The sequence below is a fragment of the Pseudorca crassidens genome, chromosome 20, assembly GCF_039906515.1.
Source record: "Pseudorca crassidens isolate mPseCra1 chromosome 20, mPseCra1.hap1, whole genome shotgun sequence".
In the NCBI taxonomy this organism is placed as follows: Eukaryota; Metazoa; Chordata; class Mammalia; order Artiodactyla; family Delphinidae; genus Pseudorca; species Pseudorca crassidens.
The window spans coordinates 43,114,520-43,136,240 of NC_090315.1; the positions used below are offsets into that span (position 1 = coordinate 43,114,520).

General features: G+C 53.2%; 2 protein-coding genes across 2 annotated transcripts in view; one reads left to right on the top strand and one right to left on the bottom strand.

The window, feature by feature from the left end:
• Positions 1–4,688: 4,688 nt before the first annotated feature.
• On the top strand, positions 4,689–13,211 carry CMTM3 (CKLF like MARVEL transmembrane domain containing 3). The gene is made up of 5 exons (XM_067719945.1): positions 4,689–4,933; positions 7,999–8,154; positions 9,213–9,308; positions 9,713–9,833; positions 11,839–13,211. Exons 1-5 carry the CDS (start codon positions 4,787–4,789, stop codon positions 11,865–11,867), a joined length of 549 nt encoding a protein of 182 aa, XP_067576046.1. The 5' UTR covers positions 4,689–4,786; the 3' UTR covers positions 11,868–13,211.
• A 598-nt stretch (positions 13,212–13,809) lies between these two features.
• The window catches only part of CMTM4 (CKLF like MARVEL transmembrane domain containing 4), a 68,090-nt gene continuing 60,178 nt past the window's right edge, over positions 13,810–21,721 (bottom strand). Inside the window, exon 4 of the mRNA XM_067719943.1 lies at positions 13,810–21,540. Within this exon, the coding sequence (XP_067576044.1) occupies positions 21,376–21,540 (165 nt within the window). The 3' untranslated portion in view covers positions 13,810–21,375. The remainder of the gene's footprint in view (positions 21,541–21,721) is intronic.

A 21,721-nucleotide genomic window follows, 5' to 3' on the forward strand; every position in this document is an offset into this window, starting at 1 on the left:
AAAAAAGCAAAGCAAAAGACAAATGACAAACCAGAAAAAAAATTCATAACTCACATTTCAAGATTAATTTCCTGAATATATGTATTCTTAGCTATTAATTTTTAAAAATCAACAATAGAAAAAATATGTGAAGGACGTGAAAAGTCAGTTCTCAGAAAAGGAAATGCAAATGGCTCTTACACATGCAAAAAACCCAAGTTTGAGTCACTCATAACTAGAGAAATGCAAATTAAAAGTGTCCAGAGGGGGCTTCCCTCATGACTCAGTGGTTAAGAATCCACCTGCCGGGCTTCCCTGGTGGCGCAGTGGTTGAGAGTCCACCTGCCGATGAAGGGGACACAGGTTCGTGCCCCGGTCCGGGAAGATCCCACATGCCGCGGAGCGGCTGGGCCCGTGCGCCATGGCCCCTGAGCCTGTGCTCCGCAACAGGAGAGGCCACAACAGTGAGAGGCCCGCGTACCGCAAAAAAAAAAAAAGCATTCACCTGCCAACGCAGGGGACAGGGGTTCAAGCCCCGGTCCAGGAAGATCTCACATGCCATGGAGCAACTAAGCCCGTGTGCCACAACTACTGAGACTGCGTTCCCGCGAGCCACAATTCCTGAAGCCCACGCGCCACTACTGAAGCCCGTGCACCTAGAGCCCGTGCTCTGCAACAAGAGAAGCCACCGCAATGAGAAGCCCGCGCACTGCAACAAAGAGCAGCCCCCCGCTCACCGCAGCTAGAGAAAGCCCACGTGCACCAACGAAGACCCAACTCAGCCATAAATAGATTAACAAATTAATTAATTAAAAAAAAAACTGCCCCAAGGGACTTTCCTGCTGGTCCAGTGGTTAAGACTCCACGCTCCCAATGCAGGGGGCCCGGGTTCCATCCCAGTTCAGGGAACTAGAGAACTAGATCCCGCATGCCGCACCTAAAATAGCCCGCGTGCCGCACCTAAAATAGCCCGCATGCTGCAATGAAGATCCCATGTGCTGCAACTAAGACCCAGAGCAGCCTAATTAATTAATTAATTAAAAAAACAACTGTCCGGAGAGATCTTGGTTGCTAAACACCATTCTCCAGTAAAAAGCACTGGAGCTCCTTGGAAGAACAGCTTGTCCTAGGGCTGGGATGGGGAGAATATAATATGAACCTGAAGCATCTTACAGTGTCAGAAAATAAGGAAATGTATGGGAACTCCCTGGCAGTCCAGTGGTTAGAACTTCACGCTTCCACTGCGGAGGGCAAGGGTTCGATCCCTCATCGGGGAACTAAGATCCGCATGCCGCATGGCCAAAAAAAAAAAAAAAAAACACGGAAAAAAGACAAAAAGACGGGGCATGTTAGGTACAGAGGCACCCACATGAAGGAGGTCCTAATGGCCAAAGATGGAACTACTTAACCAACAAAATTAAGCACAATAGTACATAATTATAACCCAAAGAATAAGATAAATAAGTAAGTGGAGGAGAACAGAAAATATTCCTTACACAAAGAATGTAAAAGGAAAAGGGCCACCCTGCTTCACCCCACAGCAGACATGTCTTGGTGCCATCCTGTGTGACGGGTTCTGGGATGGGGCGGGCCATGGACAGGCCCCTAGGGAGCGCAGAGCCTGCCGGGGAAGGCACAGTCTTCACGGGTCTCCAGTCACCTCATACGAGGGTACCCACCCGGATCGGCCTGCCCTCTCCTAGGCCCTCTCAGCCACTCTAGTCAGTCACTGTATTTTCTTTTTTCTCAGAACCCTTTCAGTAGCAGAGAGATAAATTACATGAACTACTACGCACCCCTTTTAAGTGCACAGTTTGATGTGTTTTGACAAACGTACGTCCCTGTAAAACCATCACCCCAGTCGAAATAAAGAACATTTCCAGCGCCCAGAAAGCTTCCTCCCGCCCCCAGGCAACCACTGATCTGACTTCTCTCACCACAGCTTCCTTTCGCCTGTACTAGAATTTCACAAAAGTGGACTCATACAGTATCATCCTTTTGAGTCTGACTTTCTTCATTCAACATAGTATCTGCCAAATGCATCCATGTTGCTACGTGTGTCAAAGATTTATTTCTTTCTATTGCTGAGAAGTACTCCACTGTATAAATGTCCCACAGTGAGTTTATCCCTTTACCTGTTGATGGACTGTGGGTGGTTTCCAGGGGGAGCTATTAAAAATAGGGCTGCTATAAACATCTGCCTACAAGCCTTTGTAAAGACACGTGCTTTCATTTCTCTTGGGTAAACACCCAGGAGTAAAATGGCTGGGTCATATGGTAGGTCTCTGTTTAACTTTTTGAGAAACTGCCATTAAGACAGGAATAAAGACACAGACCTGCTAGAGAACGGACCTGAGGATATGGGGAAGGGGAAGGGTGAGCTGTGACAAAGCGAGAGAGAGGCATGGACATATATACACTACCAAACGTAAGGTAGATAGCTAGTGGGAAGCAGCCGCATAGCACAGGGAGATCAGCTCGGTGCTTTGTGACCACCTAGAGTGGTGGGATAGGGAGGGTGGGAGGGAGGGAGACGCAAGAGGGAAGAGATATGGGGATATATGTATATGTATAACTGATTCACTTTGTTATAAAGCAGAAACTAACACACCATTGTAAAGCAATTATACTCCAATAAAGATGTAAAAAAAAAAAAAAAAAGGAACTGCCGAACTGTCTTCCCAAGGGGTGGTAACAATTTCCACCCCGTCAGTGCTGTCTGAGAGCTCTGGTAGCTCCACGTCCTCACGAGCACTTACACAGCAGCATCCCCTTTTTACGAAGCCACTCTGATAGGTGTAGAGTACAATATGATTTCATGGTGGCTTTAATGCACATTCTTAGATGTCTAATGATATTGAACATCTTTCCACATGCTTCTTGGATGTTCATATATCTTTGTTGAATCGTCTGTTCAGATCTTTGGCCCATTCTTTAAATTGGCTTGTTTTCTTCTTATTATTGAGTTATAGTTTTGAGGCATGTTTTACTTAACACAGATCAGAACCAGGTCATTCTCTGTTCTAATCTTCACCGGGCCTCCTCCCAGGGAATTTGGAGTAAAATCCAAACACCAAGGCCTGGTCCTCCACAATGTGGCTCCACCCCTTGTCTGATTTGTCTTCTCCCCCAGCCCTTAGCTCAGTCCTCTCATCCACACAGGCTGCCTGGCTGCACTCTGAACCAGCCAGACATCTATTACCAGGAATCATCTTATGCAGGATTCTCTGGACATGCTTAGTGTTTACCCACCCAGCCTCCCCGCAAACAAAGCTGGGGTTTCCCTGCATCCTGGGCTTCTAGCACTGCTGTAGAATGAATAAATAAATGAGTGAATGAATGTCTCTTACCTAGCTGGAAAGGTTGGGGAAGTCTCCTCTGAGAAAGTGACAATGCAGTATGATCACAGAAGAAAAGGAGGAGTTAATCAGATAACACGGTGGAGAAAGAGCATTCCAGGTAGAGGGATCAGCATGTACAAAGGCCCTGTGGCAAGAGGGAGCATGGAGGAGATAAGAAGCTCTACAGGTGGGAGAGACAGAGGAAAGGATAGCAAGGGGCTGTTTTTACTCTCTATACCCAGACCCTGAGCAAGATGGAAGCTCCCAAGGTTTTTCCAGGTGAGGAGAATGGAGGTGACTGTGACTGATGATTTAAGCATCCCTCTGGCTGCCAAGAGAGGAAGCAGAGAGGCCTCCTAAAGACACCATCACAACAGTCCAGGAAGGAGACAGCAGTGGTCTGAGATCTAATGGAGAATGTGGTGATGAGATGGACAGAGATCTAAGAAAGCTTTAGGAGGCGAAGATGTGTGGGCCTTGGTGATAGATGGGGGGTGAAGGTGAGGGTGGGGTCAGGGAGAACGAGGCCAATCCCCAGGTCTCTGGCTCTGGCTCTTGGGGGTGGAAGGGCAGATGGCAGTGCCCTTGGCAGAGGCTCAGGCATAGTGAGAATGTCATGGGCTGGGTATTGGTCACACTGAACTCCAGACGCCCTGGAGACATGTGTGTGTTGTGTAAGGGCTGGGGCTCCGAGGTCTCTATCTGGGAGTCCTCCTGGGATGAAGATGGGGGTGGTGCCGAACCCAGGGCTGGGGCAGACAACAAAGAGGCCGCAGGAGGCTGGGCTGGCCAAAGATAGGAGGGGTGGTCAGGGGAGAAAGAGAGAGGAAGTGGGGCAGGGAGCTGACAGTGGGGTGAAAGCCGCAGGAAGACAACAGAGAGGTCTCGCTGTCTGAAGGCCTAGGTTCCTGGATGCCCGACGCGAGCTAGGGCAGGAAGCTAGACTGGAGACAGCGAATGCAGACAATCTTCTGGGCAAGGAGAGATGGGTGGGAGCTCCGACGGGGGGCGGCAATAAAAAGGTCTCCAGCCGCCAGGACAAGGGTGAGGGGAGAATGCGGGGGTGAGCCTGAGGAAGCCCCAAGCCAGCATCACTGCCAGTCGGACCAGCGAGGGCCTAAGCAGCCCCGACAGCCAAAGTCCGAGGGGGAGGAGGAGAGGGGAAGAGGAGGAAGGCGGGCGGAAGAGGGGAGAGAGGAGAGGAGCGGGGGGAGAGGAGAGGAGGGGGCAGGAGTGGGGAGGAGGGGAGAGGGAGGGAGGCGAAGAGGGGAGGAAAGGGCAGGAGAGGGCAAGAAGCGAGGAGGGGCGGAGCGCGGGCGGGGCGGGGCGGGGCGGGGCGGGGCGGGATGAGCCCCCGGGCCCAACTGGTCTGGCGCGATCCTCCTTCCGCACAGTCAGGGTTTCCGTTTCCCTCCTGTACGCAGAGTAAGGGGGAGCGAGGCCGAGCCGCGGCCGCCGCCGCCGCCATGTGGCCCCCAGACCCGGAGCCCGACCCAGACCGCGAGCCTGCCGGCCGCTCCCAGCCCCACGCGGCCCTTCCCGGGCTCCGCGCCCTCCTGCCGGCGCGCGCCTTCCTCTGCTCGCTCAAAGGCCGCCTCCTGCTGGCGGAGACGGTGAGTGCGGGCCCCTGGCCCCCTCCCGGCGGCGCGGAGACCCCTGCGGCAGCTCCCGCCTGCAGCTCCCGGGCGTAGGGCTAGGGGCGCCGCCTTCTGTACGGCCGGGTCCTGGCGCCCCGCCCGGCCGGTGCCCCTCGCAGCCCCGCGAAGTTGGGCTGAGATCGGCAAACTTCCGCGGTTTGGGACGGGCTCGCTGAAGCTCAGCCGCGGATCGGAGGCGAGGCGGGAGCCGCAGGGAAGCTTGGGGAGGAGGCCCCCGACGCGGCGGCCGGGCCCCTGGGAGCTCGGCCCAGCGCTGTGTGACCTCCGGCGCCTCCGCCCTCTCTGGGCCTCTGGGACGGGCTGCGTCCCCGCATCTTCTGGCCTCCATCGGGGGCACCCCGCTCCGCATAGCCTCTCGCCACGCCCGGGCCGGGCCTAGGAGGAATCGGCCGTTCGCGAACCCCAGGTCGTTTCTCTGCTCCCTGGCCCGCTTTCTTGGGCTCAGGGAGGACCGACCGGGCCTCGACCTGCAGGGCGGAAGCCAGAGTGGAGTCCAGCCAGCTGGGAGGGGGGACCCCCGGGATTGGGTGAGGCCCGGGCCACACAGTGGGGGGCGCGCAGGGAGCCCACCCCCACCCAGGCTGCTGAGGGGCGGCCCAGCGGGGTGACTTCATCCCCCTCCTCCCCTCCCTCGCTAGGATCCAGCCGTCCCGCCCCCGCTGAGCTCCTTCCTCCTTCCCGCCCCCGCCCCCCACCCCAGGCCCGTCAAGAGGCCTTTGTCCTCGGGACACTCGGAAAACTCCTGCACTGTCAGCCTGTGGGGTTGGGGTTTGGTGCTGGGCCTCTGTGGAGGGAAGGGGAGGAAGAGGCCAAGCGGAGGGGAGGCGGGATAAGAGTGGAGCACTTGTTACTTAGATCTCCAGCAATTTGATAATCTGTCATTACTCCCACTTTGCAGACAAGAAAGCTGAGGCCCGAGCCTCTAGGGGATTTGACATGGGTCAGTTGAGGGCCAGGGGACAGCAGGGATCAGAGAGAGGAGGGTTCTGCCGCAGCCTCTCCTTTGTACCACCCAGAGCTGATAGCAGGAGGCCGTCCTACCACCTCCTCTGCCTCTGGGGTCAGCCCAGAGGTCACCAGCCTGGCACCTGCCGGACTCCCAGATGAGGCATCACGGTCCAGGACTCGCAGCTCACACTCCAGGGAGTTGCCTCCTGGTTGGCCACGCAGCCCCACTTTGGAGATTGATGGGAGCCACTTTTTTGGAGAAGCCTTGAATCCACCATCCCCTGAGGGGACCCCAACCACACCCCACTCAGGCCCACCTCATGGGTGGGGGGGATGCTGGCCAGAGCCTAGAGGAGGCCCTCGGCAAAGCTGGGCGCCAAGAATCTAGGTCTAGGAGGATTAAGTGCGGAGGAGGGACGGATGAGGAGTGGGCACTGAAGACGCAAGGGGAGCCACTGGAGGTCACTCCTGCCCCCTCAGGTCACCTCTGGCTGCCCCCAGGCCCAAGCAAGTGGGGAGGCTGACATGGGCAGGAAGGGGGAGGAAGTTGCCACCAGGAATCAGGGACTGAGGAAACAGAATCGAGAGAGGGATCCCCAGAATCAGGCTTTGGGGGTAGGGGACAGGAAAAGGAGGGACAGAACAGCCTTTGGCAGAGGAAGTAGAGGATAGGGCCAGGCCAGGCCAGGCCAGAGTCCTGTGGCCTTGCCTTCCTGGGAGGCCCTAGCAGCCTCTCAGCCCATCTCTACGCCTTAGTTTCCCATCTGTTCAAGTTGGGCTCAGCTACCTCCATTGTCATGTTCAGACCAGATACGGGTGCTCTTCAGCTCATTTGTCTGAAGCTACCACAGGGCCTCCTGTAGGGCATCTGGGTGTCATCCCCACATAGCCCCCTGGCCCACTCTGAGCTACTCAGCCATGGACCTGCTCAAACCCAGCCAGAGTGACCAAAACCAGGACAGATAAAGGCCAGCAACCACAGGGCAGTGTTGCTTAAGAACTCCAGATGTGGAGTCAGCCAAGCCAGAGTTCAAATTCTGATGCCCTCTTCTTAGCTGTATGACACTGAGCACACCACTTCATCTCCCTGAACCTCACTCTTCTCATCTGCAAAGTGGGCTGTGCAGGGCACCTGGTGCCTGGGTGGTGGTGAGGAGCTGAGGAGGCCCCACAAGCCTCAGCAGGCACTCCAGTGAACAGCCCCGTCATCCCCGTCTGCTCTTCAGAGCACACGGGTCTGCAGAACTAACCAGGGGCCTCCGCATCCTCACGCATCAGTTGCCGCCCACAGTGTGTGGACAGGGCTGCAGAAAACACTTTAATTCTTAATCAGTTCCTCATTACAGTTCACCCCACCTTTCACAAAGGCTGAACAAATGATGCAGCAGGGCATGAAGTGTCAGTGTCACCACTCCCTCTCCTGGATGTTTTCGCCTTATTGTGAAAATTTGCAAATATACCAAGAAAAAACCCCATATACCCACCACCTAGGGTATACTATTTGCTTTATCACGTATCTGTCTGTCCATCAAAACGTTTTATTTTTTGATGCATTCAAAGTAAATTGCAGACATCAGTACCTTTCAACTCTGAATACTTCAGCATGTGTATCATTAACTAAAGCACCACATTTGTGTAGTTTTTCAGGTAAATTTTTCATTCAAGCACAAATCTTGGGTGTAATTTTCTGAAACTGGCTCCTGCTTAGTGGACTGCCTTTGAGACGGCTTGGGTTTGATTTTCCCGTTGGGCACCATCTGAGTTGGTGGATTCTGCCGTAGAGCCTCTGGGGTGGGTGGGAGTGGCACAGCCCCAGGAGGCAGCTTCCTGGGGGGCTGGACGCAGGAGAGGCTGGGGCTTCCTGACTGGGTCCCGGCAGGGAGCTGGCCTGAGGTCAGGATGCAGAGCCATGCCCAGAGGCACTGGGGGCAGCACGGGTGTGCGTCTGATGGAGTTCTAATCCTGCATCTGCAGGACTGGGCAGGTCACTTCACCTGCTGGAGCCTCCTCTAGTCCTGCCTGCAGGGAGGGGCTGTGCACAGGCTCTGACTTCTCCCTCCACCACCTCCCAGGGTCTCTCTTTCATCACCTTCGTCTGCTATGTGGCGTCCTCAGCATCCGCCTTCCTCACGGCGCCCCTGCTGGAGTTCCTGCTGGCCCTCTGCTTCCTCTTTGCTGATGCCATGCAGCTGAACGACAAGTGGCAGGGCTTGTGCTGGCCCATGATGGTGAGGGCTGGGGCCCCGGGAGGAAGGGGTTGACCGGCTATCACGGAGAGTTGTGCATTTCGGCCCTCACCCTTTCTTCAGTGCACTGGAGGGGGCGTTTGCAGTTGGTTGAGCCTGGTGGGTAGGCCTGGCCTCGGATGATCCAGGCCCCACCGCACGGCAGCCACATGACCCAGGGCAGGTTGCCGTGCCTCCAGGGCCTCCAGTGTCCCTCTGTGAGGCTACGAACCCCAGACGGCATCCTCCCCCCTCGCCATCAGGTGGCGCTGGTGTTCCCAACTGGGCCCATCGGCATGAGTCTTAGCCGCAGGAATTCTAGCCATTTCCACACGGGGCAGGGCAGGTTAACTGAGGACTTGCAGGGCTTACCCAGATCTCAGCCGCCTGACAACTCTTTTTATCACCTGGGAGGGCCCAGAACCCCATCCCGGACTTTGCTGTATGAAATGGGTAAGAGAGAAGGTACAGCAAAGGCTGCACTTGAACTCTGGTCTCCTGACTTCATACCCAGCGTTCTTCCTGATGGGCTGCACCCCCTGTCCCCATTTTAGGGACCAGTAGACAGAAACCATGATACATAAATGATCTGCCACAAGTATGTGGCGAAGCAAGGTCCGGGGCCAGATCTCCCTATTGGAGAGCCAGAGGGAGCAGTGACAAGATTTCCAACTTCTCCCTGCCCGCCAAACGGGGAAGTCTGCATCTGGGCCAACCCACAGGGAGAGCTGCAGCCTGGTCCGTACCCTGTTGTCCACCTGGCAGAGGACGGCAGCCTACAGGGGGCCACTGGGCAGGGGCGGGGTGGAGGTTGGGGGAGGACCAGGGAGTGCAGGTGGGGCCAGGAAGAGCGGGAGCGCCGTGGACGCTGGACCTGGGGGCCGCATGTGTCCAGGCTGCCAGGCCCATCCTCCTCTGACGGTGGGATTCCGGCCCTGTTCTTGGCACACAGTGCCTTTCTGAGCCCCTCTCCCCTGCCTCGGCTCCCAGCGGCCCCCTTCCCGTGCTGTGCCCCACTCCAGGGAGCTCACGGCGCTGTGACCATGCCCCTCTCTCCCCAGGACTTCCTACGCTGTGTCACAGCGGCCCTCATCTACTTCGCCATCTCCATCACAGCTGTGGCCAAATACTCGGACGGAGCTTCCAAAGCAGCCGGAGTGAGTAGCCACTCTACCCCTGGGAGGGGGCGATGCCCAGTGATGCCCCACTCAAGTTCACCCCACTCCTAAGTGGGTGCCCCTCTTAGCTTCTTGGGCATATTCTTCCTCTGCCTCGGTACCTTGGACTTTGACGTGGATCTCAGCGACTCCACTGTCCTCTTATTGGAGATTTACTCTGCCCAGTGTTCAAAAAGGCTGTTTGCCAAACCAAGTTAACAGCTCGTTTTTCTATCTGTCATTAACGGGAGGGGTCTGTGTCCGCCAATCTGAGCTACTTATCCAAGCAGATAAAAACAAAGCTATGAGGATGGGGCAGCGGCTGCTCCGGCTGCCCCCCCCCATTCCCAGGCTCCCAGCTCCTGATGACACGTCCCATCCTCCCTGTCCCCTGTATCCCACAGGTGTTTGGCTTCTTTGCCACCATCGTGTTTGCAATTGACTTCTACCTGATCTTTAACGATGTGGCCAAATTCCTCAAACAAGGGGACTCCGCAGGTGAGACCGCAGCTGACAAGGCAGAAGGTAGGTAGCCACCCTGTGGGTCCCACCAGGGAACCCAGCGCATCACCTGGAACGGTTGATGCAGGGGCCCTGCTCTCCCCTGGCGATACTCGGCTAGTTTGAGGCTGGGGTAAGAGCATTTCCTCTCTCCCCATGGGCAGGAAGTGTTTTCACAGCCTGGTTCTCCTATCCCTTCATGCGGCACTGATCATAAAGCCCGCCGGTCCCCTCTGGGGAGCACAGGATTCCCCAGGGCCTCAGCCTTTCCAGGAAGGGCAAGCTGAGGGCACGCCCGGCACCTCCTCCTCATGAAACCTTCCCTGACGAGCCCCCAGCGCGGCCAGTCACTCGCCTTCAACTCCCTGGACGCCGTCCACTGGGCTGCAGCGTGGCCGCCTGTCCCACAGCAGCGCCCCCGCTCCCCAGTCTCGCCTACCCCCAGCTTAAGGGCCAGCGAACCAAGCTCTCATGCTTATCCGCAGCACCCAGGCAAACACAGTCAAGCTCGGGCTTGTTTCACTTTTTAGACCCAAAGAAAGTGCCACAGACTTTTTGGTCCCTCAAGCCATCCTTCAGCTCAGAATGGCTGTTGTGCCGTTACCTGATTTAAAAAACAAAAACAAAAAACCCCTGCAAGTTAGACGGCTGGTTTTTCCATCCGTGACAGCAGCCATACCAACGTGTCGCATCCTCGGGGTGCATGTGCCCAGCTGGGGGCCCTACAGGGGTGCATCCAAGCTCCAAGCTGGTTTGGAGCTTGTGATCTCCCTCAGGCCCTCCTCAGTCACAGCCCAGGGCTCTCCCGCCCGGGGAGGCCACCAGACGAGGTGGAGGTCCCTGCCCAGGGGGCAGGAGTTACAGGGGCGGTGGAGGCTCCAGCACAGAAATGCTGGGAAGCCCAGGAGCTGACCCGGGACGGAGGGCCCAGGCCATTTACCTGCCCCTTCCTCTCCACACCCCCAGGCAGGCTTTAAATGGAGAAGCAGGTGTCAGCTCCCTGCAACTGAGTAAATCGGATGTTTGGCTCAGCACCAAACTCCCCCAGCCTGGTGTCCCATGATCCCTCGCGGCCCTTCTGTCAGCCTCTGTTGATCCAAACACCTACAGAGGCTGCCATGTGCTGGGCCCTAGGGATGTGCAGACGGGCAAGGCCAACTACCTGCCCTCAGGGAATTCAGCCCAGACAGGAATTAGATCCAGAGACAAAGTGGTGATGTACACACACGGCACAAACGGGGCACGAGGAGCCCAGAGTAGATGTCAACCATAACAGCACAACGAGAGCTAACAGAGGTAGGGATGAAGCAGCTGAGGGAGCACCCACCCTATGTGCCAGCTAGGAGGCTGTGGAGGTGACCCCATTGCTGGGTTTTGATGGATGTATAGGAGTGTGCAGGCAGAAAAAAATGGGACAGGTGGAGGGAAGACAACAGAGTATAAAGGGCAGGTGAGGTGTTTCTCTGGAACAGGTGGTTGTGTCCAGTGAGGATCAGCAGTGACATGTGGCTGGACAGAAGGACAAGGGGGGGGCTTTTGAGGGGCCTGTAGGCCCCGCCTTGGAGTTGGCATCTCTCCACTGAGTGCCTGCTGTCCCCAGGCAAGTGACATTGAAACTCCTGGGGCAGGGGAGACTGAAACTATGAAATGGCTAAAAAGAAGCTTCCTGATTTTCCAGTATGTTTTAGTGTCTTGGGCAATAGCTAGCCCCATTTTGACCTGCTGAACTGCGGGTTGGGGGGCAGATATACAACCCTGACACCTCCAGGTAAGAACGGCCCAGGCAGATTTGGGAGGGCCTGGAGCCCCAGAGCAAGGGGCATCTGGGCTCCCCACCTCCATTCGACTGCACCCAGAGGCTCCCAAGCACTCGATGGTCCTCGCGCCAAGCAGACGCCACCCACGGCACCATCAGCTGCAGGAGCGGCCTGAGCCCCGGGTTCCAGCTGACAGTGCCTCCCCGGAGATGGCTCCCAGGCACCGCTGGCCCCGAAACTCCTGCCAGGCATCCTCTTTGCTTTCCTTTCAGAAGAGAATTCCGACTCTGACTCCGACTGAAGACCCGACCTGCCCTGGCAGCCTGAGCCACGCAGGCCTCCGCTCCTGCACCTCCTGACTGTGCTGGCCGGAGTGTGGCCAGGGGACCGTGCATGTTGGGAGGGAGGCTGTGACTTCCCGCACAGCAGCGGGAGTTGCTGATGGAGCAGGCCTCCTCACAGCCCCAGGGTGACGTTCCTGAGCCTGGCATACACGATGACACCCCTTGGCGCTTAGCACTCTCCAGCCTCTCTCTTCGTGAGGGCGTCGTTCCGCCACTTCTCATTTCTGTCCCACAGACCTTAAGCCCTTGAACCTCTGCCAAAAATCAGCACAAGGGGACAAAGCAGATAGAGCCTTGTTATACCACTGCAGGAAGCACGTCATGCTGTGGTGAGTGTGGGGGAGAGACAAGACAGAAACCGGCAGAGGGCCATCCCTGGGCCCCAGCGGCTTCTGTCTGCATCTGATGCCCCTGCTCACGGCAGGCATTTTGTTGAGAACGACGCTTCCAAGATTCTTTTGTTCAAGGAGCAACAGTTCCCTCTTCATTCTTTTTTTTTTTTTTTTTTGCGTTACGTGGGCCTCTCACTGTTGTGGCCTCTCCCGTTGCGGAGCAACAGGCTCCGGACGCGCAGGCTCAGCGGCCATGGCTCACGGGACCAGCCGCTCCGTGGCATGTGGGATCTTCCCGGACCGGGGCACGAACCCGTGTCCCCTGCATCGGCAGGCGGACTCTCAACCACTGCACCGCCAGGGAAGTCCCCCTCTTCATTCTTGAAGCAGGGAGAAAACTGGCCTTTGCTGTGTGATCTAGGAGAGAGTGGGTCCCAGTGCCCATGAGTGATACTTTACACCCTTGGAGACCATATCTTCTTCAGATGACATGCCTATTCTGGGTCTAAGACTGTTTCAAGAAGAGCTCGTAGACTAGCTTACCAGGTCCAAGAGATCGAGGGCTCCACACGACAAAGTGGCAGTGACAGCCCCCAGGGCAGCTGGGCAGGCCCAGCCAAACCCTGTCTTTCCTTGGGCCGTCAGCAGGCCAGAGGCTCTCGGGCCCTCAGGACAATGTGCTTCTGAACACCTGACCCTCACGAGGGGCGAGACGTGCCTTCTGTGTTCACCTAAGGACCTTATTATGCTGTGCATGTATCTTCAATGGGATTTTGTAACTTTATAATTTTTTTTTTTTTTACACAAAAGCAGCTTCTTACATGGCATTTCCTGTGACCCAAGAGGCCTTGTGAACGAGCCAGAGCTCTGGACTCATGTTTTGGACATTTGTAATCTTTGTTCTTCTCTTGCATGTGAATCTCCTACCCTGAAAAAAGCCATAATGGATTAAATCAGACTGACTTCCTGCTTGGAGTGTGTGTGTTTGAAAAAAACCTTACACACCCGGAGCAACGCTGCTGGGTGTCGTGCGTCAGCAGAGTGGTCCCACGTGCTGTGTAGATCCTGGCAGCTCCAGGTTACAGCAGTGATGCACGCGCACTTGTTCCCCATCAGGCCCCCGCTAGGCGTCGGCACGTTTACTCTACACCTCACACAATCCTCTTTCACAGTTCAGGAAACTGATGGAAGGTTCGGTGACTTGCCCAGGTCCTCGCAAGAGGCCCAGGGTCTCACCCACGCATCAGGCTCACGTCCCGTGGTAAGTCAGTGCTTTGGCCCCGGCGATGGAAAAGGATCGAGGCATTCTGCCCCAACTTTCACACACACTGTGTTCTGAAAACACGTATGAAAGTCGACTGTGCAGAAGCCAACGGGCCTGTGGGTGTGGCCCCACCTCGCCAGGCCCAGCCAGGCCCAGCCAAGCCGCCTGTGGACAGCGACACTGCAGAGTCCTCACCCCCAACTGTGGCTGTGTTCAACCCCCGCCCTACGGGCCTGTTTCAGGATCCGGGCCACAGCCTTTGAAGGGGCGGGACGCAAGGCTGAGCGAAGAAAGAGATGGCACTGTTTTTACATGTCCGTTTATTAAACAAGAACTCCTTCATGACAATTTAATACAGTATTTATTAGCGATTAGTGTTGAGAAAATTATTTCCCTCTACATACAAAAATACAGATTTGAACACTATGAAAACAATCAGGACAAGTACCATGAAAAATTGGTCCTTCAAAAGAAATAAAGAGGGAAAACTGAGGGCAGCACGAGGCTTTGTCTGCTGTCAGGGACAAACAAACAGGAACAAAGGCTTTGGGGCCCCCAAACCACTCCAAATGAATAGAGTCAAACGTGGGAGCCTGTGGGAGCCGGGTGGTGCCCACCCCAGGGCATCCACACCAGCTTCAAAAGCCAGGATGGGAGCTCTGACCTACCAACAGCGTAAACCAAAGTTTGCCAACCAGGCGTCACCTCAGGTCGCCCCGCAGCTGTGTCTACACTGTTAAAGGAAATAGACTTTTAAGAAGCAAAGTGTAGTAGTTGTTAAATTAACATTGCCCCTCTCCCAAGTATCACTGGGCCAAGTACCGAGTAATCACATGGGAATTATCAGCCATCTGACTCGACTTCCTTTGTTAGAAAATGACACATTCCGACCCTTCAAAGCGACGCACACACACACACAAAAGCTACAGTTGTATGTTTTAATAAATCCATTCCTTCATTTTAAATGGGCTCAGCGAGTTTACTCAAGACTTTTCTTGACCAGACATAACTCAGTCCTGCAGGGGTGGGAAAGCAAAAAGAGCAGCCGGCACGTCCTCTGTGTCTTAATTTCATCAAGCTTGTCACAGCAGGGGATCTATTACGTTTGGGCGGGAAACCAGGAAGGGCCACGGAACCTACCCAGGGCATCCACAAACCAATCTGAGATCCAAGTGGAAGGTGAGCCCGAGACCAGCAGAGATTCCCCCCCCCCGCCCCCCAGCACGTCTCACGCGGGCAGAGGGAGGCTGGCCAAGGCGGAGGACGGCGGCCTGAGCTGATCCGGAAGACAGACACCAGCCAGAGAAAGGGCTTTTTTCACCGTTTTAGACCCAAAGAAGGGGAAGTCAGAGCACCGAGAATGTTCTGTTCTTTTTTTATGGAACCACTTTCCTCTTACTGTTTGAGATGAGCAGTGGCTGTTCAAACTGAAAAAGGGGTTAAAAAATGCCAAATGCAGTTATACTGATTAATAACTATTTCACAGAAATATATTCTTACTCTCAGACTGTTTAAATAAGCAGAAACGAGATGTTGGGGAGAAAGCAGCAGAAAACAAGACAGGAAAAGCCGGGGGGTTGGGGTTTTTTTTTTCTTCTTTTTTAAGATATATAATGAAGTTTAAAGGGAAAACGACCAAACCTCAAAACCAACATTGCTGGAAGCAATATTAAAAGGACAAAATCTAAAATCATGCTACAAAAATAGTGTTATCTTGTTTAACTAAATGTACATCTTTTTTTCTTCAATTCCATGATTGACAAGAGTGTTCATGTGACTGACACACGGAAGGCACCAAAGGTGAAGTGATTATTATTTGTCTTAAAATACACAAGACATAATTACCTACTTTGGGAAAAGAAAAAATACAGTCATACCTGTAATAAATAGTTAAGTGTTTTTGCCACGGGTTCCTGAACCCCTACAAATTTCAACATATACAAATAGTTTCGACCCCTAGCATTCTTTTAGAGGAAACTACATCAGAATCAAGTTATGAAAAGCACTGGTTTTATCCACATACGTCAGTTTCATCATGAGGCAGGATTTGAAAACTCGGTTTTAAACGGGTTACAGAGTGACAGTTGGAAGCAGGCGAGAGGCCTTAGCGGCCTGGGCCAGTCCCGGGAGGCGGCACAGGCATCCTGCCCTCCCGCTCCCCCAGGAACCCTTGGACCAGCCAGTTCTCCCTCCAAGCACTGAGTATCTGCCTTCCTCACATCTGCAGAAAGGAGAACAGAGTTGAAACTTGCAAAACCATTCTGGAACATGCAGGAAAGCAAAACGGCCCACGAAGGGAAGCAGACAGACCCGGCCCTGCCTGCGTGGACACCAGGCCCCCATGCTGTCCTCGTTTCCTGACCGTCCCTTCAGGTGGCTTTCCTGATAAAAGGGGTGCTTCCTACCGGGTTTCAGCAGTGTCCTCCAAAGACGACTCAGATTGGATAGTTCCAGGCTACTACTGAAACCCGTACAAACCACTGTCAGATCAATTGTGTCACGCGTTCTCTCCTCTGAGGTGCAGTTATGAAAAGAAACTTTGGGCCTCTCCCTAATCCCACCAACAAAGCTGATTAAGGTCCTTTGAGACAAGTTCCTACTCTAAATTAGAACCATGAAAGTTCTGATGTAGCTCACTAGAGTCCAGGCTATTAACCCCTTAATGAAGGCTCTCGGCCTTGTGTAGAATGCATCCCAAAGAAAACACAACACTCCAGGGTGTCTAGATAGCAAGTCACCCAAATTAAAGTCTTGGCATAAAAACTAGACAACAGACTAACCCTGTGAAAAAGAGAGACGATTCAAGGACCCATAAACTAAACTTTATTCTAGGCAAGTCGCCACTGATTTACTCAGCGGACGTACGGGTAATTTTTTTTCTTTACTTTTACGTTTATAGAATAATCAAAACTAGAAAGGAAAAAATAAATCCCCAAGGTTGAGAAATTATATCCAAATGGAAAAAGAATCTAGACCAAACGAAGGGAAACTATATCAGAACCCACCCCTCTGTGTCAAGCCTAAAAGTATATAAATGCCATTTACTGGTGTGAAGAAAAGTTAAACAAACATTCAACTTTGAGAAGAAAATTCTTCTAGATCTAACAGATATCGAGGGTATTTTCTTTCAGAGACAGTTTCTAAATAAAAGAGATGTAAAGAGCCAGATATTTCAAATGACCTTCTCAACCGACAGTTATGATTTCAGAGATATCTGCTGAGAAGAGAAGAAACAGGAGATTTCCTAAAGAGCCAGGAGCGTTTACAAAGCCACGGCAGGCGGTGTCAGGCCTGCGTCCTCTCTGAGGGGCACCCAAATCAGAATCCGAGTCACCTGTCCAGACCTGTGAGTCCCCAAACTCACACCAAGAGCCCGGCGCCAAGGCACGCTGTTCCCCACGCTGGCTCCTGCTCTCCGGTGGGCTCCAGAACACAAGACCTCGCTTTTCCAAAGAGGGCAGGAAGCATCCTGGGTGGGTAACCACGTCCAGTGCTCTTGACAGGCCCACGGCAGACATTCTGAGCCTCCCCCTCCTCCCTCTCCCCTCCCAGACCCGCCCCTGCTCCCACTTCACCGGCTGTCACCTAGCTGGTCCTGGGAATGGTTGCTGATGAAATAAGAGGGAGCCCCTGAGTTCTGCGAACTTCACTAGGAGCCAGAAAACTGTCTGGAGACCTCACACGCTAATGGCAGTCGCTGGAGCAGGAAGCAACTTTTTATTTCACTTGAGACAGTCAATCGGCAGCAGCCTAGAAGGTGTTTTCACCTTTTGCTACCTGTGTAACGTCATATTTTCCTGTAAACCAGAGGTGGAGAAAATGAAAATCTGGCACTGGCACAAAGACTTCATGGTTGCTTTGTTTTGAACATGGATGGCACAACGGGACCCACTTCAGTCGTCACGGCCTCCCAGAATCACTACAGGGGCCGCACGTTGTCTCCACACTTTATTCATCCGTTAGGACAGATTCTAAGAACGACCCACAGAACATCTTGTACAGCCCGAGATTAGGAACTTGGTCCGCCTCTTAAACACGTGGGTTTCTTCCCAAACAGCACATGCGAGTCAACAAGAAAAGGTGAGCTTGGGCCACACACACGTGAAACTGGGAGGGGATATTCAAGGGTCATTCGCTGCAAGCAAGAATTCACATACACGTGCAGACAAAAGGGTTAGTGCTTCATCTCCTCAGAGGCCGCATGTGGCTTAACCCAAGATTGAATCACTAAGAAACCTTCGAAGAAAGGCAGACGAAACTGCAAACTTTAAAAGAGTAGGAAAGTTTTCAACAGAGTCACAAAGCTCTCTCCAGAAGCATCCGACACAGGGTGGGGTCGGACACACTCCATGCCTGCCCATGGGCATGAGCCTTTAGCCAAAGGGCAGTGATGGTGCCCGAAGGGCAGGGGGTGGCATCCACCTTCCAGAGCCGAGCCCTCAGAACCAGGCTGTGTCCTTGGCTTCCCTGGGGCCAGGCCGGGCTTCATCCACGCTGGCATCTTGGTTCAAGTTGCCATGGAAGACATGGCCATTGGGACTGGGCAGGCTACTACATTCTTGCCTTTCTGTGGACAAAGGGAATCTCTTGGACGACTGTTGCTGTAGAGTGAAAATCTATTTTCTTTGCTTTAAATGGAACTTCTGTTGTGAGATTTTAATCTGTAACTGGCTTTGTCTTTCCCTGGCTTTATATGGAGCCAACAAGTATCTTTAGGCTCTCGTGATTAGAATCTCCCTGTATGAAAGGGAAAAGGTACTTCCCCCCGCCCCACCCCGTGCCTTCAGCAGTGTGAAGGGAGGCTAAAGGAGAATCAGAGAAAAGAAAAAATACCGCATCGACCAAATTGATGCCAGGATAAACTTTCTCTGAAGACGTCAGTGTTTGCATCCATCTAAAACCACCAGAGTTTCCACCAAATGCTTGAGGGTTTCAACCATCCAGTCTCCAGGAACAAATTCAAACATACACAAGTCTGGCACCAACTATGAAAGCCAATATCATCCCACCAGAAAACTGAGAAACACTAAGATTGCCTCAGCCTCAAAAATGCCCCAAACCAAACTGACATGGGTCCATATTGGAACTATTAAATGCAAAAATAAGCTTCCTTCAGTCTGCAAAAAACAGTCCTTTTAAGCCCCCCAAATCTAGATTGTCTTGTTTGTACACACAGACAACATACGGAAAATGCAGGCGTCTTTCCATTCACACTGGACAACCATATTCCTTCCTTCTCACCACACTGCCACGCGTGACAGGACTTATGACTCTGCATCACACCAATTTGCATACCTGGCCACTTCGGGTTGTAGTGGGAGCTTATTAAATATAAAGAAATATATTTACAAAAACCATGGGAGAGTCTCATGGCACAAAGGACATTAAATAGTTAAAGGGGAATAAATAATTCCAAGATTCTAACACTAAGATGCAAATTATTCAATAATTCCTAAGTGGCCTATAGCACAAGGTGTCACCACTTTTTATCATCTATCAGCGTTTACAACTGCGATGGGCTTCAGAACCATTCCTTGCAGCTGACAACACATCCTCAGGAGGCCAATAGGCTCCTTTCAACCAGATGATAAACTGGTTTTACTGAAGTGACTTGGGAAAATTGGGGCAACAACCCTGCCTGAACAGTCTTCTATTTTTCAATCTCACTTCAAAGGCGGCTTTTTTATTGAGGCCAAGTAACGTAAGTCCCAGCAGGAGGTTTCTGATACAGTTCAAGGTGGTCCTTCTAAGTGGGCCCCATTTAATGCAAGGCTGAGTCTTTGTGACCCTGTTTTTAAATGGAACTCTCAAAGGGAGAGAAGCCCCATTTTGACTAAGCATATACACTCAACAAATGCAAAATAAATATATAAAATGAACAGATAAAATCCAGATGTCATAATCTCCTCAAAAATCACTACACATAATAGGTATGGAGTTTGTGAAGCATGGCTTGTACGGCCTCACAACATCCACGGGAAGAGGGCTCCGTCAGACCCGCTGTGACCAGGCCTGGCTGCCCTCTGCGGGAACAGAGGGAGGGGAATTACCGCCTGATGAGCTGGGTCTGCACCTGCAGCCCAAGGCCCCTGAGCAGACCAGGGGTTTGAACAGGTGACCTGGGTCACGGCCCTGGAAAGGAACTGCGGCAGAACTGGGATTGTATGGGATGTTCAGTTCAGGGAGCCCTAACCCCGACCCTTCAGAGACAGCACAGTACCGTTTCCTGCGGAATCCCCAGGCAAGCAGTGCTACCTGATCAATCCACCCGCGCGGGGAAATCAGACGCTGCTCTGCTCTGCAGAACGTGATGCCATGTGTGCACAGCTGGACATTTCTCACACAGGCTCTGCTCGCCCCACCCCCAGACCCAGACCCTCTCTCTCGTTACACCGCACGCTGCTGAAGCTGTAAACACTCACTAGGACAAGATCCTGGGGACTCTCCACGTTAATGCAAAATCTTCCCACCAGCAGTAAGCGTTTTTTTCCTCGGTCAGGGAGAAACACAAAATATTAGAGCTAGAGTGAGGTTTGTAAACATTAAAAACAGTTCAGAGTGAAAACCTGACACGTTAAAACAATTTTTCCATAAAAGATACAATTAGTCTCCAACAGAAAAAAAATAAAAAACTACAGCATCGTAGGGGCTCATTTAACTCAGTCACCACAATAATCGTCACTTTATCGAGAATCAGTTCAAAACCTTACATAACTGGAACTTTCCCCTACAGATTCCAAGATCGACATTCATGGTTACGACCCTGAGGCACAGGGACGACCGTTCCTCTGAAACATCAGTGAAAGGGTGTGTCATGGTGCAGATTCAAGTATTTTCAAATCCTAGACAGATCTACTCAGAATCACTCTAGAACTCTTCTCAGGCATTTGAAAATCAGTGCACACCCCTAAAACAGAGGTGTGTCCCCACCTGTGGTCCATGATGCCAGCAAATGGGCAAGGTTTCGGGCTGGGGGAATGGACTGTATTTCTTTCATGGCTTTTACCTGGGAAGGTAAAATGACAGAGAATCTGCAGTCCAGCCTCAAAGTATTCAGGAAAGGGAGGAAACTGGAAAAAAGATGGTCCCCACGTTCCTGGAGGAGAATCTGAGATTCAGGGAGGTGATTCATTTGAGGAAGCGTCAAGGGATTTCTCAGCAGGGCAGGAAACAAATGGTGACCCTCCCACAGGTCAGCAGTGCCGCGGCACTGTGCCAAGAGGATGCCAGCTTTTCCCACCCGCCTCAAACCCCAGACCCAGCGAAAAGCTCCGCCAGCACACCCACCGCCAAGACCCTCAGTGTCTCACGTGGCTTTCCAGGCTTGTGCTGGTGTCTCGATGCCCCGGGCATGGAAAACAACGGGGAGAGGGGGATCCTGGCAGCGAGACTAAAGCTGACCTGGGGCAGCTATGGGAGCTGCCCCTGAATCACTGCTCACCGACTGTTCCAACCATGTACCTTCATTCCTTGATTTTTCCCCCCCACTCCTAGCAGCCCCCATTTAATCCAAAGTCCTGACTTGTCACAAATACGTATGACAGGTGGCTCAGAGTCAGACGTGAAGCCTGTGCTCAGGGACAGTGAAGTGGACATGGCAGCCTGTGAGGCCAGCGGCTCCCAGGGCCACCAAACCAGAGGATCTGGGGACCTGTCCCGCCCACCTCTTTCTGAACAGCTGGGCACGGGACTCCCTGCCTCAGGCACCCGCCATGAGGGCCACTGTGAAAACCCTTTCCCAAAATGAACTTTTACCGAGGAGGACAAAATTCAACTTAGTCACATGAAAATCTGACGTGATGAGGGACAGAAAAACTTGATTGAAAGGACGGGCACGAGGAGCAGAGGGAAGAGGACTCTGGCGCGTCCTCACGTGTCCAGGCGCTGGATCTCGGGCCGGCTGTCCACGTCTCTGGACTCCGTGCGGGCGCGGATGTAGTCACTGGCGCTCTGCTGGCGGAGGCTGACTCTCCACTTCTGCGCGGCCAGGAACGCGCTCACCGCGTGCGCCGCGGTTGCCAAGAAGCCAAATATCTACGAGACACAAACCCAGTTAGTCCACGGGCACGTCAGCCGTCTGAGGGGTCTCTGGGCAGCTTACAATGAGCCGAGCTGCAGCAGCTCTCCCAGCTGTAACCCCAACACGCAGTCCCGCTGAATGTTCAGCTTGTCATGGCCAAGTTCATAGTCGTGTGACCCACAGAAAGGCAGCCTA